The sequence below is a fragment of the Thermobia domestica genome, chromosome 14 (genome assembly GCF_964235325.1).
Source record: "Thermobia domestica chromosome 14, izTheDome1.hap1.1, whole genome shotgun sequence".
NCBI classification, from domain to species: domain Eukaryota; kingdom Metazoa; phylum Arthropoda; class Insecta; order Zygentoma; family Lepismatidae; genus Thermobia; species Thermobia domestica.
Genome location: NC_137467.1, coordinates 14,945,869 through 14,969,882, shown reverse-complemented (window position 1 = coordinate 14,969,882; position 24,014 = coordinate 14,945,869). Strand labels below are relative to the sequence as shown.

Sequence of the window (24,014 nt, the reverse complement as noted above, 5' to 3'; positions counted from 1 at the left end):
GTCGTGGGACGTAAAACTCAAAGATTTCATTTCATTTTTTCCAGTATGTGGCTTTGGAATGCAAACTATATCTGAGATTTGTTAACAAATAAGCTGGTGTAATGGAAGTGGTGAAGGGGAGGAGAACACTTTCTTCTAAAAAAAAAAAAAAAAAAAAAAATCACACACGAAGCTGTCCACCATAAATTCACATGGCCTGAAATGAATAATCTTTCTTTGCCATTGTATTTATGAGCACGATATCAATTTGTCATTATGTGTTTATTCTTACCTAAATTAATTTTGAGATCGATTTCTTTGTTGCATATAATCTTCACTAATACGTATTATCATTTCTTATTTTGTTTCAGCTCCTTGTAGAAGCGAGGAGCGTGATGTGGCTTCGGCAATGGCTACTGGCAAAATTTCTGTTGATGGTGACAGCCAATCCAGCAGTGATCCCTCCACCATGGGCTGATCCCGTAAGGAATCCCTGCGCATCCAGAAGTTGGCAACTACTCCATTGGCCAGCTGATGGATTATGCTACAGAATATTTGAGAGGGGCCCCTGTCCAGATACCATGGAGCTGGCATTCAACCGAGGATCTGCAGGTCCCCTTTGTCGGTGTCCTCCAGGAGCGGCGCAGTGGGCTAGGGATGGAAAGTGTTACCCCCTGTTCTCTCGTGGGCCCTGTCCTTCCAGTAATTACTTTGCTCCAGTGCCAGTACGAAACAGGATACGAAGAAGCAACTTAAAAGAAGAAGAAGAGGAAGTGAAAGAAGAAGGTTCTGGTGCTGTGGAAGAAACAAAAAACAAAACTCGCGAAGACAAAGGACGCAGCTTTGAAGTGCTCTTTCCCCTCCCTGCGATAAGTCGTGGCCCCTGGGGAACATGCAGAGAAATTGAAGAGTGTCCCTTTGATCATGTATTTTGGCCGCGAGACGGTCGTTGTTACTTACGACTTACGCGAGGTCCTTGTCCGAAAGGCGACCTCTTGACCTCAGATCCGGTAAGCGGAGAAGCACGATGTGCATGTGATGAGGGAAAAGAGTTGGGGAGGTACTATTGGCCAACAACACGTTCTTGCTACGAACATTTTACTCGTGGTCCTTGTGAGAAGGGAGCGCTTTTTCTCCCAAACTCCAAAACCAATAAAAGTCAATGTACCTGTCACAAACGACTGCCTAATTATCATTCAGCTACTGGTCTCTGTTTTCCATTAGGCACCGACGATCCTTGTCAACCAGGTCACTGGTTCGTCTATGACCCAATCAAAAGAATAGCACAGTGTCGTTGTAAACCAGAGCATGCATTGTGGCCAGAGGACGGTGCTTGTTACAGACTCTACACCCGTGGTCCCTGCCCACCAGGTTACTTTTTAACGTCTAATCTGAGTAAATCAGAATCTGCCCCTGCACAATGCACACGTAACCCTTGTCGACGAAGCCATCTATATTTTCCTGATGAAGATCCTCCGTGTCATCGTGTTGCCACCCAAGGTCCTTGTCCACTGGGTGAACTAGTAGTGTACGAGGCATATCGTGGAGTGTCATATCGTGGTCGCTGTGGATGTAGTCCAGACTTTGCCCATCACTACTGGAGGGCCACAGGACGCTGTTATGAACTAGGAACCCGTGGTCCATGCAGTGGGGACAGGGTTTTCGTTTACGATAAACATAAGGCTAGAGCCGAGTGCGCATGTGACAGAAGTACTGGACTTGTCGAGTGGCGAGATAAGTGCTACCACCTGTACACGCGTGGTCCTTGTACCTGGAATGAGTGGCTGGTACCTGATAAAGACAGTGTGAAGTGTGACTGTAAACCTGGGTTTAAATTTGAACCAGTTATGAGGACATGTTTGCCTCCCTCAGTGACGCTAGTGCAATTCTTAGCGGAGCTTGCTCAGCAAAGACTTTTATCGGCAGCAACAGGCTGATATGCTGAATGAAAAGATCCCACTGCCATGTATTATAATAATGTAATGATACTCTCAAGCTGATAATGTGATTCGAAATTAGTAGTAGATGTGGGTTAATGAAGTCGTGTGTCACATCTGTTCTGTTGTCATAATATAGGTCAGAAATATTTCAAAAGACTTGCAAGGAATTTTAGGTTGTTGTGCGCACTGCAAATGGTACCCAAACGGTAAAACTGCATAACTTGCAGTGTTGGCAGAGCTGCACATTTCCACGTAGTGAATCTATGATTCCAAACAATTTTATTGCTATATCACCACAGCATGGGCCGCCCATTTGTTTTACATTTTTCATACGAACACGTTTCTTTCTCTAACGAGTTTGTGGGGGCTCAGTGGCTCATGGTAAAGCATTTACCTTTAATGTGCACGGTCCCTGGTTCGATCCCTGGCCTAGGAAATTTGTGGTGGACAATATCGTGTGTCCGTGGGATTTCTATTGGTACCCGTTTTCTCCTACATTTTCATCCCACCAACTATTTCATCATCATTCGTTTGCTTAATTCATTCGTCTCCCTTAGCCTAGCACAGTGATTCCCAACCTTTTCTGAATGACGGCATATTTTACTGAACGTTCAGGACATCGCAACACATTTGTTTGAAATTTTATTTTTATTATTATTATTATTATTATTATTATTATTATTATTATTATTTTAATATTCTGACTCCTTTATTATCATGAAGTTTCTGTGCTTATTGATTGGACAACGATTCCTTGCATTGCTTAAAGAGGAATTAATTTAGTAATTTTCTTTTGTTTTCAGAAATTCAAATACGTGAAGCAGTCAAAAAGTTCCCGCAATTCTGTTATAGCTCGTTATTATCACATTATAAGTACACATTTACTTAATCATTTTCAAAGTTGACATCGGAACACATACACATACTTGTTCCATCGCTTCTGCGAGTGGTGGAAACACCGACGAAAGGCCTTTTTTTGATATCTTCCGAAGTTCAGCCGTCACGTCTCTTCTACGTTAGCGTCGCGTTTCTTTGATTCCTTCTACGTTGGCGTCGCGTACTTTTGATTTCTTGTACGTTGGCGTCGCGTTCTTTTGATTTCTTCTACGTTGGTGTCGCGTTCTTTTGATTTCTTCTACGTTGGTGTCGCGTTCTTTTGATTTCTTCTACGTTGGCGTCGCGTTCTTTTGATTTCTTCTACGTTGGCGTCGCGTTCTTTTGATTTCTTCTACGTTGACATCGCGTTCTTTTGATTTCTTCTACGTTGGCGTCGCTTTCTTTTGATTTCTTCTACGTTGGCGTCGCGTTCTTTTGATTTCTTCTACTTTGGCGTCGCGTTCTTTGATTTTTTCTACGTTGGCGTAATGGAAAAGGCCAAATATCCGATGGTGCTAAACTGTTTTTTAGCCCATCAGACTCTCTCAATCAGATTTTCCCCAATTTGCACATGAACTTGATGTTTGCACGTTGCTCGATCTGTGAAATTGCGCCTACTGATCACTACACACTCTTGCGTTCAGTTACTCTACTACTCGTACACTGCCTGTTATGATCTGTTCACACTTGTCAATTTCATAATTAGACAATCTAAGAACTGTACTGTACAATATTCATTGTGACTGCATTGCAAATGCCAAAACTAAAACAATATTTCTGGAACTTTTTGACCGTCCCTCGTATGTTGTCGGAAGCACGTTTTTATTTACTGTGCTAATCTGGCTGCTCCAGATTTTCTACTTTTTCTTTCGTTTCGTGAAAGTTCCCGATGTACTGCAAGCAGACATACTATACTTCTTTTTTTCGTTTAACGTCCCACGATTATGCACCGAGACTAAAAGATATAATGATAAAATGGGTGATAACGGTGGAATGACGAAAAGGGAGAACCCCGAGAAAACCCACGCGCACGCTATTTGTCTACCACAAAGTTCACTTGGCATCAGGACACGAACCAGGGACCACTTGCACCAGAAGGGAACACACTACAACTGAACTACTGCGGCTCTATATGTACTATATATTCAATTGATGGAATTACTATCAATTTTGTAATTAATTTTCAGTTTTATTAAGCTGTTAAAATCGCGTCCAATTATATTTTTTCAAGGTATTTGAAACTTTTTTGTATCTAGCGCAGTGGTTCTCAACCGTTGTGACGCGATACACTGGTGTGTCAACTAGTCCCCTAGAGTGTCACGAAATTTTACAATTTAACGATCATGAAGAATTTAATAATAATTAGTTAAAATCGAGACAGACTGTACCGGTCAACATCCCTAGCGGTGACAATAATGCTCAGAGTTATATAAATTCATTATAAAAACTAATTGGTTTCACTATTATAATAGATATTATTATCATTCTAGACCTCGGGTGTAGAAGGTGATAACCTACGTATCAGGAAAAATTTTTGTTCTATGAATGAACTACACGTTCTCATCATATACGTGCGTAAAATTCGCCAGAGTGGCATGTCACCGTGCCCTTCCCTGCCATCTATATATGAAAATAAAAAATGTTTCACCTTGAACAGATGGAGAAGAAGCTTGTCGCCTTGTTCATTCATTGAACTAAAATCTTTGTGATATGTGGGTTGTTATCTTTTACAACCGTGGTCTAGATTTATAATAAAAACATCAAACAAATGCGTCACGATGTCCTGGACAAAGTGTGTCGTCAGTCAAAAAAGGTTGAGAACCCCTGATCTAGTGCACATAGCTCTTTAAGAGCCTGCCTTACTAAAAATAATACAAAATATACCATTTTTCTTTTGCTTGTTTATTCATAAGTGAAAGGAGATAATGAAATGCAGCTTATCACAATCATAGATAATGTTATTCTACAACAAAAAATATGAACCTAAAGAATTTTCAGTGTTACTATCCATAGAAATTACAGTGTTGTCAGAATAACAATTTCCCTAAAATCTAAGTTAAGGCAGTTAGCTACTAGAGGAACGATCTCAACTGCACTTGGTTACGTATTGAGTTGTTTTGGTTTGCTGTGAACTATTTTTTTAAATAACATTATTATTTAGTTTTAATAACTGTATGTTAAAACTATTTTGTTTATTACAAACTAAATACAACTATTATTTAAAAAGTAGTTCAGAGAAAACCAAAACAACATGATATAATCAAATGAAGTTGAGTTCGTTCCTCTAGTTGCTGCCTTAATTTAGATTTTAGAGAAATTATTATGGAAACACTGTAATTTCTATGGATGGCAACACTGAAAATTCTTTAGCTTCATATTTTCTGTTGTAGAATAACCTTATCTATGATTGTGGTAAGTTGCATATCATTATCTCCTTTCACTTATGAAAAACAAGCAAAAGAAAAATTGTAAATCGGGCTGTTAAGAAAAACAGTTCATTTCATAATAACGTTTATATACTAAGAATTTACCCTCCATCCCCCTATTTAGCGTTCGCCCGTCAGATGCGGTACTTGAATAGTATAAAACTTTTAAATCTCCGATGCTCAAGGTTTCAGATTTTTATTTTATTACTTTGAAAAAATGCATAACAATTTATCGCAACAGAAGAGATGTGACCTCATGACTCGAACAACCTGGTAGATATCTTTTAGAAGTTACCAACGCGTTCAAACTTTATGCCTTTTTTAATTCTACTATTTCTGAAGCTTTTCTATCTCCTAGTTGTATTTATTTATTTTGTGTCCGAACAATGTACAGCATATATTACAAAGTACAATATAATACCCAAAGAAAGTCATTTTAATGTGATTTTTTTCTTAAAAATATACCACATTGACTTGATCCCTAGTCTTTCGTTGCAAGCGCTGCTATCGGCTGAAGGAATTCCACTCGCTTTCTCTCGCTTAGCAACAGCTGAATCCTTATTGGCTCAACGCGTGGGTGGGTGAGGGTGTGAGCTTTAGTTCTCATTTTTGCCACGGCTCAAGACATTTTGGCAGCACAATAGTATAATAAATTTAGTTCCTCCATCTTCATGATTTATGTATTCTTCAGAGGCGGCTCTTGAGGGAAGGTAACTTGAAATAATTGTTGTATACAGTTTGTAGTGATGAAGAGTGTACCAATTTTCTTAGCATGTGGCAATAAAACTTTAAGCGATATGACTGCCCTCAAGAGCTGACACTGAAATTTTGATAATGACAATGAGTAATACGAGAGCAGTTTAATAAATGCAAACTTAGATAGACTGCAGCACTGGTGCATAGTACTACTAAGAGTTTGGAGTTACAGTCAAATTGGTCTAGTGTTGTGTGCATGGCGTACATTTGAAGTGAATGAAGTGTGTGATTTCCAAGACAATGGGTGAAAGGAAATTTCCTGTGATAATATTATTTTTTGAAAGGCAAATCGCCTAAAGAAACCAAAGAGAGATTCGACAACCAATCTGCACTGAAGATTAGAACAGTGTAAAAGTGGTTGCAAAATTTGTAAAATGGTCATATGAACACAAGTGACGCGGAAAGTGCTGTACAACCTATTGAGGACACCACTCCAGGAAACATGGACAAAATCCATTATATGAAAATGGATGAGAGAAAGGTAAAGGGTCGTAAAATTGCTACTGCGATAGGTATTTCAAGTAAACTATATTATATTTTCCTTGAACACTTAAACACAAGAAAACTATCGAGCTCCTTCGTGGCTAAGCGGTTAGCGCGCGCGCTTCTGGGTCTCGTCTCATATAGCCTCGCTGCTGAAAGGAGCGTTAAACTAAAAATCAATCAATCAATCAATCAATCAATCAACAAGAAAGCTATCTGTTAGATGGTAGGAGCGTTAAACTAAAAATCAATCAATCAATCAATTAATCAACAAGAAAGCTATCTGTTAGATGGTTGCTACGATTGCTTACGGTCGATTAGAAACGGAATCGTGAGGTGTTGTGAGGACGGCTTTGGAGCTGTTTCTGCAGAATCGGCAGGACAGTCTGATATATTTTTGGAGACGAGACTGGACGCTTAGAATACAAAAATACGTTCTTTGAGACGAGACAGAGCTCCTTGAATAGAAACTAATACGTTTTCGAGTCGAGATTAAACTCTTAAATAGAAACGTACATTTTTCGAGACAAGACAGCTATTTCAATAGAAACACGTATTTTGAGACGAGACAGAGCTATTTTAATAGAAACTGATAAATGTTACGAGGCGAGACAGAGCTCTTCCAACAGGGACGGCGCCAGGAACGCTTGATGGGGTGGGCGGAAAGAGGCGGACCTAGTTGCTGGGTGGGCGGACAACGAAAATGAGAACTGGGCAATGTAGACATTTTTTGACAATAATTAAATTTCAATTTTTATGTTCTTTAGTTAGCTAAGGCTCAGACCGAAATAGGGGAGAAACAAGGATGTGGAAAACAGCTGTGTTGGTCTTATAGAAGGTGCTATTCCAGCATTCACCTGGTAAGACTGAAGAAATGCAGGACTTAGGATGGGCTGCGGGAGTTAGTGCCTCTACTTTCAGCTTTTTAAACAATAATAACGGTGTGTTCTGTGTAGTCGAAGAAGTTGAAGACTGCTTTACCTCCTCTCCCTCCGAGAATGCACATGAATGCATAGAAATAAAAGAAGGTTCAAACAACGCAGACTAACAGATAATACTCTACTTTTCGTTAATAACATAAAATACACAATAAGTAGGTAAAGTAAAACAAGGATAAAATAGGCTGCTGCAAACATTTTTATCTTCGAAGTATTTATTACAAGAAAGCAAGAGACAAAAAATATAAATGAGTACTTCAGAAGCAATGCTGTCGTCTTCGCTCTCTCCAACATCTAGTTCATTTTCACTTTCCTCGAAATCGAACACTTCAAATTACGAATCCTGGTTGTCACATGTATTTGTATTTTTTGTCTTTTTCCCCATTGAAGAAGAAGGATTATCACTAACATCAACGGATTGAAAATCGCGCTTCTTTGAACACGAAAAAGACACCGAGCCTGAGAAGAAATCGCTAAATTTTTTTGACATATTAGCTGAACAAGCACCGACCGCCAAGACTTCTGAACGCAACAGAGATCAACTCAACAATGCTATAATAAGGGTTTTTACAAATCTGTTTAATGCCACACGGGTAAGACATGTGGCACATTGCTGTAAACAATTGCAAGTTGGAACCCTCTTATAAGAAGCTATCGCGCCAACACAAAGCAAGGGCGCCGATTTCTCTGTAAATTTGGGGGGGGGGGGCATTCAGATGCAGAAGGCACGCATGAGGATTTTAAGACAAATTGAATTCACATTATGCCAAATATTGTATATTCATAAATAAAATGCGGGGGCGCACATGGGCTTTGGGGGAGCCCGGGCCCCCTTGGGCCCCCAGGATCGGCGCCCTTGATACAAAGCACTACTCTCCTCCCTCTCTTTCTCAAAATGAGATAATAGATAATACTGGCCAGCTCTGACCATTATTTAGTTGGCTTTTTAAAAAGCACTTTTTTTTTCAGTGCAGCACATACAAACACTGGCGTTTCAATAGCACGATTGTGCGTGTGTGTTAAACTTCAATTCATTAATCACGACTTTTGGCATCATTATATTACTACAAGTATCTGTCTTAAAATCATTGTCCATTGCAGAGTTAAACAGAGTCATAGAGCCTATTACATTACAATCGAAAGTAATACCTATTGTTTGTGAAGTACAGGATGTCACTTTCAGTGCCGGATTTGCGTATAAACTAAACAGGCTAATTTTAAAGAAAAAGTGGCTGTAATGTCATTTCCAAATAATAAGAAAAAGCAAATAAGATAAAACGCACATACAACAACGGTGTTCTGTACTGTTATGTATTAAGCTCTCATGAAGCAAATAATAGGGCCCTGTTTTCCAACCCGCCTGCAATGGGGTTTCTGTTGCCCAGCCCCGCTTGTAATGGAACCCTCGTTTCCCAGCTCCGCTTGTAATGGGGATTTTGTTTCAGAGCGCCATTTGTAATCGGGACCCTGTTTTCCAGCCATTACACTTAGCTACTTTAATAAGACTTCACAGCATAAGTGATACAGTATCTTGTATGCGGATAGAACTCAAGTGCTACCCTTTCTTGTACTATTTGGAATTCGACAAGAAATTGAGTCTGGTAACAGTGGGTGCTTAAGAAGAAGGCATGAAACGACAAGCTCGCGAAATAATAGTAAAATATAAAGGAATTACAGCCCTAAGCGGCAATAATCTTTACATCGCGAAATTATAGCTATTTTATTTCGCTGTACGTAAGTATGAAAAATAGTTTGCAGAAGTATTTTCATAACTTTCAGAACTTGGCACTGATTTTCATAGTGATCTATAGAGTTGAGTTGATTTTGAGTTTAACGTCCCTTTCAGCAGCGAGGCTACATGAGACGGGACCTACTGATTAACGTAGAATCCGAACCACATGAGCTCCCACCGGGAATCGAACCCGGGTCTCCCACGCCAAAGGTGCGTACGCTAACCGCTTAGCCACGGAGGAGCTCATATAGTGATCTATAGAGTGCAATAATGGATGACTAAAGGCAGGGGCGGATCCAGGGGGCGATCGCCCCCCCAGAATTGAATATGTGTTTATTTTAAAAATAAAACCTATCCTAAGAATTTTCACCTTTGTATTATAAACGTAAAATAAAACCTATTGACTTCTAACGACTGCCCCCCCTAAACATTCAGAATGCATCCGCCCCTGACTAAAGGAAAGAATAGGAGCACGAATCGTAGTGATTTCATCCATTCGTTCTAGGCATATGAGTCGTTCGTTTGTATATATTAACAGTATTTTATGTATTGTTACGTTCAGAACAGCCCGAATTTACCTTGTGTAAGTTAGTATGCAACAGGCTGAATCCATTAGGTTATCGGCACTAGTTACTACCAGTGGCGTATTTACGATTTTGTTTCGGGAGGGGCTTTGCTAACTTTCGGGGGGGGGGGGCTTTGCCTGGAAATGTGAACATTTTGCAAGATATTTCATTTACTTTACTATACTAAGTGATTTCGGGGCTACCCCCCCTAAATACGCCACTGGTTACTACATAGCAAGGCAAGGTACCAACATCTTTTCACGTCGCAGTAAAAAGATGCTACCTACATTTATAGGTCTTATAATAATTTTAGTGCAACAGTTAGGTTTTTTAACGATGTTTTTATGATTTTCAGCCAGAGACGTATCTAGCCAGAGGCCGGAGAGGTCCAAGCATCCAGTTTTTTGAATGACAAAAATAATTGAAGCCATTACTTACATATTTTTGAAAGTTTAGAGTAAACTCACGATATATCTATCATAATCTGGGTTTTAGTTGCCCCTTCTCCAATTTTAACCTTCTAAGTTCGCCAGTGGTTCCAGCGAATTTGTGTCGTATTACACCTTGTGTAATCTTCGAGGGTTGCATTCCATTTTGAGTTACTCCAGTAACCTGACCTGGAAAAAGCTCACACGGTTAGCTGAGCTTCAGGCAGTAATTACCAACCCTGGATGATATTTAGACTGTATTTACTTACACGGATCCCTGGAAACGTTTCAAACTTTACCCAACTGAATAGAAACAACTTGAAATGAGAAATGCTGCGGTCTCCACATATTGTAGAAGATGGCGTGGAGCGTTGATCATAGTTGGTGCAAAAAGATCGGCAAGGGACTTTATTGGTACCAAATTAAACTACCGCTAATTTTACAAATTTTACAGTTTTTCTGTAATGTATTCAAAACAGTAAGTTAACGAAATATACACGAAAACGTATTTACTTAATAGATACGTATTAGGTCCATAAATTACCATATAGCATATATTCAAACAGAAAAGGCGAAATTTTGTCGTTGAAAAAGAATGCTAGAAATAAATTGGCTCCATTATCTTCAATAGCTTAGGGCCCCATCAAACCTAAATCCGGCATTGGTCACCTTCATTATTCTACTTCTGTTGCAGGGGTGTCATTTCAGACTTCGCTTGAGGGGGCAAGAACACCAAAAACATAAGACTTTCACAGTTTGCACTAGTATATTAGTAGACAATCGATAAAGTATATGTATTCCTCAAAATCTTCCGGGGGGCAATTGCCCCCTCCTGTCCCCCCATAATGACACCCCTGTTCTGTTGGGGTGGGCGGATGGGTGGGCGAGGCCATCCATCGGGTGGGCGGTTGCCCACCCCCGCCCACCCTTAGCGCCGTCCCTGTCTTCCAATACCTAATAATAAGAAACATCATTTTGCGAAACAAGACCACAGCCTACAATGAAACACATACACCTGTCGAGCTGACGCAGAGCTCTTTCAAAAAGAAACATGTATATTTTTTGAGATGAAACTGAGTTTCTCTAACAGATACATTTTTCGACACCAACTGAACACTTATATTAGAACATATATATATATATATATATATATATATATATATATATATATATATATATTGAAACGAGACAGAGTTCTTTCAATAGAAACTTATATATTTTACGAGGCAAGACTGAGCTATTTCAATAGAAACACATTCTTCGAGACGAGACAGAGCTCTTCTAATAGGAACAAATACACTTTTTGAGAGACTGAACGCTTACAATACAAAAATATAAATTTTTCGAAACGACGTACAGCTTTTTGAAAAAGGGAAATCTTTGAGTTTTACGTCACATGGTTATGCCTGCGAGGCTAAAGAAAACGGTGATGACGAGAAATAAATGAAATGCTGGAATGAAGAAAGTGGGAGGGAACAGGCCCGTATCCAAGGGGGTCTAGGGGTGCCGCCCCCCTAAATTTTTGCTTGTCCCCTAAACTTTTCACGGTAGCGTTGCAAATTAACTATAATATAGTGATGAACTATAATATGGTTGGATCGGGCCCCCTAACTTCTTTCGCCCCCCCCCCCTACAATCTTGGGCTGGCTACCGGCCTGGGAGGGAACGGAAGAATCCCGAGAAAACGCACAAAAACGGACAGAGATCTTTGAAAGGAAACCGATATATTTATCGACCAGACAGAACTCTTTCAATAGAAACATTTTTTTTTTTCGAGACAAGACAGAGTTCTTTCAATAGGGATACATTTTTCGAGAGAAGATAGACCTCTTTCAATAAAATTACACATTTTTTGAGGCGAGACAGCGCCATCTCTTGTCTCGTGTGTATCCTTATAGCTTCGCATACAAGTATTGGAGAATTCTGATGAAAAGAACGATTCGGGAATATCAATATGTCTGCAAGCTAGTAAGATATTCTACGCCTATTCAGAATCATAAATTAGACTTTTTTATTTCTAAATGTCGTTTTGAATTTCCTCTTGCCTGTTAATACAAGCTGTTCAGCCTAATAAAAAGCCAATGATTGTTGTCCATCTGCTACAAACAACAGAGAGAGAGAGAGAAAAAAACACTTCTCTCAACGGAAGACCCTCCAGGCGTGTTGAGGTCCAACTCCAAACTAAACCAAACTAAACAATGAAGAAATCTGGTTATACAAGTTAAACAAGAAGCGTCTAGTAATTTTTGTAGTGTATTATTTGGATGTGGGACCGCACAAGCGAACTGATAAATACATTGTTTGATGGACCCCACGATAATAACAGTTACTCATTTTAGGAAACAAGTTTGTCTCACACGAAACGTGAAAGAAAAAAACAAATCTTTAAAACTGCTACTTTATCTAATTGATTGAACGCATGTAAACAGCACATTTTCAATCTTGATGCTATGTTGCCGATTATTTTGCGAGGAAAGGGGTTTTCCACACGAATGTTGCCTCATACGACGACGTTACTTAATATATATCTACAAGAAACAATGAAGTAAGGTCTACACAGAACAAACAATATCTTCGTAAAAGGCAGAAGCATCCAATGTATATGATTTGCAGGTGTATGGTAGAGATCTGCACTGGCCGAATTTTTTTGGCCCGAGCCCAATCCAGCCCGAATGTACCTAGGCCCGACCCAGCCCGGGCCCGAAAAGTTTTGAAGATTTTCGGCCCGTTCCCGGCCCGGCCCGATAAGTTTTTTAAAATGCTTGGCCCAAGCCCGGCCCGGGCCCGATAAATTTTAAAAGTTTCATTTTGTAACATTTTTCACGTTAACGTTTGCCTTTATTCTAATTATGGTTTAATGAAAGTCAAAAAATTAATCGGCCCCAGCCCGGCCCGACCTGAAGAGAAATCAGTGTCGGCCCGCCCAAAGAAATAACAGAGTCGGCACGCCCAAGCCCGGCTCGTGCAGGTCTCTAGTATATGGTTCTTATTTCGGAATCTGAAACAAAATTTAATGTTGGATAACTGAGAAAAAATTACGAAGAATAGCGGATGAACGTTCTACAATATTACTTGAGTCGTTCAATACCTAAATCTCCCTAAGCTGTAAAAATATTTATTTTTTTAAGATACATTTGTAACTATTCATACATGTGTTGGTGGGTCCTTCTTCACCTCTCCACACAATCCTCATTAAGATTCAAGCATTTTTCTCACCGTTGCACCAATTTTTCCAAACTTTTTGCAAAAAATCAGGGCTCTGGAGCACTTTCTTCATATCCCACTTCTCCTTTTCGTCTATTTCGAAACGTTCACCTTTCAATACAGACTTGAACAACGGAAAAAGACGGAAGTACCTCGGCGCTAAATTGAGGTTGTGTAGAGAGTGGGGCAACTGTTTCCATTAAGGATGTTATAAAACAGAGGATCTGCCCATACGTATCTTTATCATATGAACTTAATGAAGTCAGTAAACAACCGAGCATCGTCTGAGCTGGCACGTTTGATTGGCTACTCTCATTTCCGCCAGATTGTTGGCTCGAAACATTGCGATCTTATTGGTGCGGAGTGGGCAGAGTAGGTGTGGCGAAGCTGTGACGTATGGCTTCACGATTTTGTTGTATGGGCAGATCCTCTATTTTATAACATCCTTGATTTCCACTCTATTTCTTCAATGTTATGTCTTGTTTAGGTGCTGAGTGAGAGTGCATGTTATCATCAAGAAGAAGAGAACAGGTCGTTTTTGTCGAATTGCGTTTCTCTGAAGAAGAGTCCAGTCTTCCTGTCAACGGTGAGATGAAGAAGTAAAGCGGAATGTAAGGACAGTGCTAAATAGCCAGAGCCTTGATTTTTTTTTTTTTTTTTTGCAAAAGGTTTGGACAAATTGGCTAGCGGCTAGTAGCTACAGCGTTGGACTCACGTCCGCGTAGTCCCGGGTTCAATTCCCGGCTGGTTCTTTCCACTTCTTTAGCGCCCTCAAATGTCGTGAGGCATACTGGGGAGTCATTGAATAAAAAACATTACGGTCACTAGGCCTAGAAAGCTCCTGATATGCATGATAGAGATAGAGCGACGCAGCGCGCTGACCAGGGGCGGATCCAGGACGGATTTCTGGGGGGGGCGATGGATTGTAATACTGGTACTTAGAGTTACTTCTTAGAGTGTCAAACTCGAGGATGGGTTTTATTTATATATAAAATATAAAAAGTTTCCTCTTCTGGAAGGGACGCTGACAACGTGTAAGTTGCTATGCTTGACGTAGTTCAGCCGGTCGCTAACAGATGGTGTTGAAGCACCTCAGGCCCACAAAGGCCTGTCACACTAAGTGATTTGGTTTTGTTTTGTAATTAGTAGAATTTGACACGGTTTATTACTAATGATATCATACTCAATAATTGCTAGAAGACACCGTAGAGGAAATGTGTTGTTAAATGTGTCAACAAAGGCTGGTTTTCGATTAACCAAAAGAGGAAAATACTAATTCTGGTTGGTCAAGCGACTACCCACTTCATTTAAAGGTCACTTTTACGAATGATAATTTATTTGATTTTCTTAACTTTCCAAAATTAATTCCCAACGGTTACTCAAATTTTAAATAATCTTCTTTCCTAAAATCGTATTCACTGACATTACCGAAATGCAACCAACTTGCCAGTGTGAGTTGTGCATGGTTTTTCACTGTGAATCACTCATTTCGTCACAGTTGTGAATGCGTATGTGAGCTCCCTCGAGGCTAAGCGGTTAGGGTACGCACCTTTAATGTGGGAGATCCGGGTTCGATTCCCGGCGGGAGCTAATGTGGTTGAAATTACATATTAAGCTGTACGTTCGCGTTTCATATAGCCTTACTGCTGAAAGGGGCGCTAAACCCAACATCAGATAAAAGTCAAATCAAGTAGATACGTATGAGAAAATTAAGGAAATTTTTGTGCCAGATGTAATTGGACTGTGCAAGATGTAATTGGACTGTACATAAATTTTACATGATTAAAATTATATGCATAGGATACCAATAGAACCATTTATCATGGCTAAAACAGTACGAAAGATCATTAAAAAGAAATGAAGGATTAGTAATAACGATCATACTTGAAAAAATAAAATAAAACTTCGCAGGTACGAGAAGAAAGAAACATGAACAGAAAGGAAAGAAACAAATGGGATTTTCGTTGATATTTCACATGAATTATATTTCCTTTAATATACTGACCAGCAGAATCATTTGACAATATTCAGATACAGTAGGACATCGATAATCAGAATGTCAAAAATCCGAACGCGATCCCTAGAAGCTTTTTTTACATTTTGTCTTAGCACTAGCGACAAACAAACAATAGGGTTGTCGGTCCACGTTGTATGAAGTAAGTGTTTCCAAACAAGCTCATTCATATGTAATTGTTTGTCAGACATATGTTTATTTTTATTTTCCCCTTAGGGCTATAAAAGTTAAGTTTTAAGTGGTGAGTTACAAGAACAGTGTAATACAGTGTACGAGCAGGTTCTTCAGAAACATTAAATGTAAGTAGCCTTACGTACGGTATTGTAGTTACTGTATGTACTGTATAACCACTGTATCGATAAAAGAGCATACCGTACAGTATATGTAAGCCTAAATGTCATTTTCTTGGTCATTTTCGAAAATCCGAATAATTTGAAAATCCGAACTACCTGTGATCCCTATTAGTTCGGATTTTCGACTTCGTACTGTATTTGGGAACAAATCTCAAAGTTCATCATCACTGTCTCCTTTATCGGTGGGGCATTTTCGAAAACTAAAAAACTAAAAAAAAAAAATCATTTAAATCACTAAATATTGTGAAATGACTTGATCACCTTTAAATAAATGTTCTTCACTGTATACGTTCAATTACTTTATCATACCCATTAGACTTGTGAAATGTCTGTCTTGTCTCGAAACGAGAATTGATATGTGTCTCGTCTTGAATTTGCAAAGATACTTCACGTCTCGTGGGCAATACTAATCTATCTATCTATCTATCTATTAAAATGCTACAGTACCAATTAAGAGCGACCGAGCTCTAACCTATAACTTTAGCTTTCAAACCTTTGATTTACGGTTATTTGTGATTTCACGTTTATAACAAAAACAAATATTTTTAAAAGAGTGTACTTTAAATAAATTACCTAAAGAAATATTTTTCAGAAAATTTTTATCCTTTTAAATTATTGTTCAAATGCCTTTGCCTTTAATAAGCCTTCTCCGAAATAGATGCAAATGAATTGTGCTGCCATCTTTGGAGCTCTTTTAAACTGCGTTTATATGTTTGTGGCCAATCCTTTCGACAATGAGATCTCGGAAACTACAGGCTCTAGAAAGATGACGTTTTCACTGATCGATTGCAAATTTCGTGTAGATTGTCCAGTTCTAATTGAATATTTAAAAAAAAAAAAAAAACATGGACACTAATTCTTTATTACATTTTTACGGGTACATTGGAAGTGTTGAAATTAAAAAAAAAAACTAAAGCATCACATCCTACACATTATACATTCCAACACACCACATTGTTGTATATAGATGTTGCATATGTCTCAGGCGTTTGTTTCATGGCCAAATAATAATGAAAAGGAAAGGATAACCATTTCTCCAGTCTAATCAGTAAGATGAATCTTTATTTTTGGAGTGTTTTGACCAATGAACACCATATATAAGTGTCATTATAATTAATTGTGTATGTAATGTATTTGCTTATTACATACTGCATGCAAGAAGAAAGAAAACACTGGTCATGCATAAATTAGAAACTCCAACCGGAAGTAGGATCAAATCTTGCAAACGGTGCGAGATATTGAGAAAAAAAAAATAATCGAAAAAAATCTCCCCTTTATGATACGCCTTGCCGATTTTTTTCAAGACTTCTTTCACTTGTGTCTATAAAGGGACATGTACAGATGTTGTGAGGAATGAGAAGGATATTTATGCTCATATGCGAATGATGCGCTGTGTAAAGAGCGCAGGTTAAGCTAGTAGGCTACATTAAAATGCTAGGTTTGTATGTTTGTCTCTAAAGAAAAATTTATATGTTATCTCCAATCATTTCGACAATGAGACCTCGAAAACCACAAGAGCTAGAAACGTGCTGTTTTCACTGGTCGATTCCAAATTTTCTATAGATTGTCCAGTTCTAATTAAATATTTAGAGAACATGGTCATTATGTCTTTATTACTTTTTTAGGGGTGCACTGGAAGTGTTGAATTAAAAAAAAAATCATCATATCCTATGAGTTATATATTCCAACACAATACAGTTGTATACTAGGGTTTTATATCTCTCAGGTGTTTGTTTTATGGCCAAATGATAATGAAAAACGAAGGATAACCATTTCTCCCGGTTAAGATGAATCTTTATTGTTTGGAGTGTTTTGTCCAATGAACACCATATATCACTGACATTATAGTTAATTGTATATGTAATGTATTTGCTTATTACATACTACATGCAAGAAGAAAGAAAACACTGATCATACATGAATTAGAAAGTCCAACCGAAAGTAGGCTCAATCTTGTAAAAGGTGCGAGATATTGAAAAAATCGAAAAAACTCCTCTTTATGGTACTCTTTGCGAATATATACACAAGGGCGGATCCAAGGGTGGCTAAGGGGCTATAGTCAACCCTTGACGCTCAGGTTTACACTGGATAAAATGGGTTTCAGTTCTGCTTTACACTGGATAAAACGACAAATTATGGTTTAGCCCCTCCCTTGATCATATCCTGGATCCGCCACTATATATATATATATATATATATATATATATATATATATATATATATATATATATATAAAAAGACGTCTTTCACTTGTGCCTGTAAAGGGACATGCACGTATGTTTTGAGAAATGACAAGGAGATTCATGCTCATATCTGAATGATGCGCTTTGTAGAGAGCGCAGGTTCAGCTAGTAACATTCAATTATTTTCATTAATTATTGATCTTTTTCACTTACATTGTATATCTGTGGGACGTAAAACTGAAAGATTTCATTTTCATGTACTCATTGAAGACATTAAGACGTTCTCCTACTTAGGAAGTTTAATATCCTCAGACAGACGAAGTGAAAAAGAACGTAAGTTCCAGAATAGCGCTGGCTAAACAAGCATTCAATAGGAAAAGAGGACTGCTAACATCAAGAAGTGTGTCGTTGGACGTTCGAAAACGATTTATTAAGACCCTGGTATGGAACGTGGCGCTTTACCGATCAGAGATGTGGACATTGAGAAAAGCTGAAATATCCAAGCTGAAATGTGGTATTGGCGCAGATGCTGCGCATATCATGGACCGAAAGGAAAAGGAATGAAGACGTACTAAAGGAAGCTAATGAAGGACGACAAATCATGAAGATAATAGGAAAAAGAAGAAACAGCATGCTTGGCCACCTTATTCGACACTCCGACTGGATTACCGTGTTGATAGAGGGAAAGGCAGAAGGAAAACCAGGAAGAGGAAGACTAAGGATAGAAATTCTAGATGAAGTTACGAAGAAGATACCTTATCAAAGTGTGAAACAGTTCTCCTAATCGAGAGAAAAGTATTAAAATTTCCATGTTGCCCACCAACCTATGGTTGAGGTGAACAAGAAGAAGACATATTGCGATAGAATACGAGTCATTTGCAAGAAAGATGAGTATGTTAACCGTTCAGTGGTCTAAGAGGAAATAGAAAAACCCTGAAAAACGGAAGGGCATGCTTATTAGGTACATGAAATGAAATTTCTAAATTAAATTAAATTTAAATATTTCAGTTTTACGTCCCACTATTATGCCGGCTAGATTAAGGGAGGCGGTAATAAGAAATGAATGCAATGGTGGAATGAATAAAATGGAAGGAAACGTGAGAACCCCGAGGAAACCCACGAACACGGTGTTTGTTCACCACAAAGCTCACCTAGCGCAAGCTGGGATCGAACCAGGGACCCTACGCACCAGAGGTGAACACTCTACCACTGAGCCACTGTGCCCCCATGAAACTTTTAGTTTAACGTTTCGCGATTATGCATCGAGACCAAGGGAAACAGTGGTGATGAGAATGAATGAAGTGATAAAATAAAGAAAGTGGACAGAAACATAAGAACCTCGAGAAAACTCAAGCACACGGTGTTTGTCCACCACCAAGCTCATTTGACGTGAGCTGGAATCGAACTAGGGATCCCACACTCCAGATATGAGCGCTCTAACCATTAAATCTCCGTAAACTTACTAGAACCTTTCAAGTGTGCCCCCGGAAAATATGAAAAACACACTTCAGCCCCACCTCCGTCACTTTCCTATGGAAGAAACCTTTTCTTTGCTTTAAGGAAAGAAACCTGTTTGCATCGAACTACTGAAGGATCTCGGCCACAGCAAACTTGTCTCTCCTCTTTAGAGGGAGGTAAGGGAAAATACACATCAACAGCAACGCCATAAGGGGCACAGTTGAAATAGAAAAAGGCTCTAGAATTACATGACCAGAGAGTGAACTTGTCACCTTTCATTCCAGAATCTACCATGTTATCAACCATCCTGTGATTTGTCACCCTTCATTACAGGATCTACCATGCTATCAACCATCCTGTGATCTTGTCACCCTTCATTCCAGGATCTACCATGCTATCAACCATCCTGTGATCCAAAGACACCTTGGATGAGTAAGTGTATTTCCACGTTTCGCAAGAGGAGACTAAGACAACCTTGAACAGAAATAAGCCGAACATTTATCAAATGAACAAATCATCTGAGTCACTGTGTATGCTTAGAAATGAACTCATACCACTGTGGTTAAAATGTCATGTTCTGCCGCTGGACTTATTTCAAACAACGGGAAAATCTTACACAATTATTTCTCAAAAGAAAACGTAATTATGCTTTCGCCTTAATAGCAACGATTTCCCAGCCAAAACACAACAAAATTCAATTACTTTTGTTGCACGTGTAAAATAAGTTGTTGTTTTTTTTTTTTTTCCCAATGATTACTTCCTTTCCTACTGGAAGCTAACAGATATAAACGGTGAACTTAAAGCAAGGTCAGCGACAGATGGCGCTATCTTGTTCATGATACACGTTACTTATATAAACAGTGTAAAACTTATGTTATCCAGATTTCCATATCGATAATATATATAGTACATTATGAAATATTTCAGTGTAACGTTGCACGATTATGCTCTTTCGGCTAAGCGATATCATAAGTAAAGCAAATGAATGATGATACAAGAATGCGTGAAATGAAAAGTGGAAGGAAACGGGAGTAACCAGAGAAAACCCACGGACACGATGCTGTCCACCATAAATTTACCTTTCGGAGATCGAACCTGGAATCCTACGCACAAGAGGTAAGCGCTCTACCAGTGAACCACCGCTCCCCCTCCCCGTAAGTATAACACATATGTGTTATCGGAGGATATTACAAGACTTGTTAGTTTAAGATGACTAAGATAGGCGGAACATTCGCTAGTTTGACAAACTCGTGCAGGTATATCGAGTAGTGGTGGGCATAAGGCCCGATTTTCGGTTTTTAGAAAAAGAACGAAACTCTCACAAAGCCAAACTTTTCTTTCCTATCAAAACTGGTTTCGGTTTTAAAACTGGTTCAGTTTTCTACCAAAACTGTTTCCTTAATCCTCAAGTTGTTTGGAAATGTGTACCAGTACAACAGTGTTGGGAAGTAACGTAACGCAAGTAACGCGTTACTTGTAACGCGTTACTTTTTAAGTAACGTTTCCTAGTAACGCGTTACATTTTTTCCAAAGTAACTGTAACGGTAACGCGTTACAAATTTTTAAGTAATTTACCTAGTTTGCGTTACTTTTTTCGCGTTACATTTCGGATGAGTAACTACAATATATGTATATATATATATATTTTTTTTTTTGAAACAAATGTTTCTTTCCTGTAAGTGAATTTCTCAGAATGAAACAATCGAGCATGAACTACGTATGTCAGTGACTGAGAGTCACAGACACACACAGAAACAGATAAGTTCGTAGTGCCACTTGCTGTTTTTTGAAGATGAGGACAGCCTTAGGGAAATCACGTGTACTGATTGCAAGCACCTGGAAAATTTTGTCGTACATTTTGACAGCTCCAAATCAATACATTTAGTGAGTGAACTAGGAGTGCAATGATACCGCTAGTCTATTTTACTTTGATTGGTGTTGTTTTTATAAAGATGAAAAACGAAAATATTTTACCGTTCGAACATTTGAAAAAATACTTTTTTCTTAAGAGCTGAGGATGATGGTGGACAGAATTTACAAGTAAAGTGTCTAAAGTGCCCCAGCAGAAAATATTTATCAATAACTAGGGTGCCATAATTAACGATTTACAGTAAGGGGTTAATATGAATAAACTGTGTTTTGATGAGCAGGCCTGGTTTATTACTAGAAAATAGTTTGCTGATGGTATGTAATATTGGAGTTATTTCAGATCAGTTTGCTTATCCTAGAGTCCCGTTGATTATAGAGTAGTGTAATGTTTCTCTATATTCTTTATTTTTAATTTTACATAACAACATTGTTATTATTATATAATTAGTTTAGCAGAATAATAATAAGCAACCATTTTTTCTAACGCATAGGGATGAACACGAGTCAAGCTAAAATTCGATTCGACTCGAATTCAAGTCGAGTTTCGAGTCAAGTCAAGGGTAATATCCTCGACTCGAGTTCCGAGCCGATTCAGTTTTTCGCGTCGAGTTTCGAGTCCAGTCGAGTTTGATAAATTGCTCCTTCGTTTTCATGGCCCGATTACACTGGAAAACGAAAGCCATGGAATACTTTTAGTGTTGCTCACGAGAGGGGACACGGCTCGCATCTCGTCTCGTCTCGATAACGAGACCACAAGAGATTTTTTGTAACAAGCTCAGCTCGGCTTGGCTCAACTGAGAAGATGGCTCGAGCCGGCTCACTTGGGGTGAACCATCGCGCATGGAGCTGGCTTGGTAGGGAAAATGAAATGAAATGAAATCTTTAGTTTTACGTCCCACGGTTATGCCGGTTAGGCTAAAGGAGACGGTGATGATGAGTAATGAATGAAATGGTTCAATGAAGAAAGTGGGAGGAAACGGGAGAACCCCGAGAAAACCCACGAGCACGGTTTTGTCTACCACAAAGTTCACTTGGCGGGAGCTGGGATCGAACCCGGAACCCCAACACCAGAGGTGAACGCTCTACCACTGAGCCACCGCGCCCTCTGGCTTGGTAGGGATGAGCCATTTGCTCGGTTCGGCTCAACTAAGCCGAGAGCTCTAGCCGAGTCGGTTGGGTGAGCTGTTGGCTCGGCTCACTTCTCGGTTTGGATCGATAGTGAATGAGCTGTGAGTCGAGCTGCTCGAGTCATTGACAATTCTAAACCCGGGCCGAGCAGTTTTGAAGATATTTGGCCAGTACCCTCTAACTTTTAACCGTGTTTTGCTCGAGCCCGAATACTCAACCTAGACCCTCAACCTAAATTCAGAAGCTCGTGAACAATGTCCTTGACTCCTAGACTTCACGACTACCGAGGTTGGCAATCAACTAGTTTTTTAGTATTCAAATACAAACCGCCTATCTTTCTTTTTATATACAGTGTTGTTATAATTAATAATAATAATAATAATAAAAGTTGTAGTAGTAGTAGTGTCATTGATAATAATTATACTGTCTATGTAATATACTTGAAAAATGTACTCGAAACTACACATCGGATTTGACTCGAGTCGAGTTGGAGGAAATTTTTAAAGTCCAGTGCTCGGGTTGAGCTCAAAGATGTCTGTTTCTAGTCGAATCGAGTGTCCAAGAAAACTCGCTCGAACTTGCTCGTGTCCATCCCTACGAGTAACGCAGTATGGCATTTTATCAATGTTACTTTACATGAAAATGTTCATATATCAAGTAAAAATTTGTCCTTGCATTTACATAAAGCGATTCAGAACGTGCAACAACAATAATAATAATAATAATAATAATAATAATAATAATAATAATAATAATAATAATAATAATAATAATAGCGGTAGTAATAGTAGTACGGAAAATTGAAGTCATAATTTTTTTCACATTTTTAAAGTTTCGGACCTAAAAGTAACAGTTACTTTTTGGGGGTAAGTAATGCGTTACATTTTAAGGGAAAGTAAAGTAACTTGTAACGCGTTATATTTTTACAAGTAACTTACCCAACACTGCAGTACAATAACAAGATCAGATGTTGGTTTCGGCGAAAATCTCACAGGTTTCAGTGAAAGCCTGAAACTCTTTTGGAGAAAACGGGAAACGGTTTTGATGACAAACCAAATCGGCTCTTAAATCCCCACTTGGTCTAGTGGCTAGCACGCTTGACTTCGGTTCGCGTGGTTCCGGATTCGATTCCCGGTGGGAATACAGTTGAACGACTGAAGTAGTTCGGATTCTACTACAATCAGTAAGGGGGCGCGGTGGCTCAGTGGTAGAGCGTTCACCTCCGGTGCTTGGGGTCCCTGGTTCGATCCCAGCTCGCGCCGTGTGGACTTTGTGGTGGACAAACACCATGTGTGTGGGTTTCCTCGGGGTTCTCCCGTTTCCTCCCACTTTTTTCATTCCACCATTTCACTCATTTCTCATTATCACCGTCTCCTTTAGCCTAACCGGCATAACCGTGGGACGTTAAACTCAATGATTTTATTTTTCCACTACAATCAGTAGGTCCACGTCTTCTCTACCCTAGCAAGCATAACCATGGGAGGTTAAAGTAAATGAAACCAAACCGGCTCTTATCAAAACCGAAATGTTGATTTTCGGTATTTCTAGAAAAAAGTTCCCGGTTTTTACAAAAAAAAAAAAAACTGTTTTCCCCATTCCTAGTATACAAAAACTAATTGGAAAAACGTTGGGTAGTACTAGAAGATGATGAGGAACATAATATGAAACTAGACCTGCGGAA

General features: G+C 39.0%; 2 protein-coding genes across 6 annotated transcripts in view; one reads left to right on the top strand and one right to left on the bottom strand.

The window, feature by feature from the left end:
- Positions 1–6,194, top strand: part of LOC145669540 (uncharacterized) — a 174,257-nt gene extending 168,063 nt beyond the window's left edge. The window contains exon 3 of the mRNA XM_081737726.1: positions 351–6,194. Within this exon, the coding sequence (XP_081593852.1) occupies positions 375–1,916 (1,542 nt within the window). The 5' untranslated portion in view covers positions 351–374 and the 3' untranslated portion in view covers positions 1,917–6,194. The remainder of the gene's footprint in view (positions 1–350) is intronic.
- LOC145669542 (uncharacterized) overlaps positions 1–24,014 on the bottom strand; it is a 505,866-nt gene that overhangs the window by 257,867 nt on the left and 223,985 nt on the right. The gene's annotated exons all lie outside the window — the stretch shown is intronic.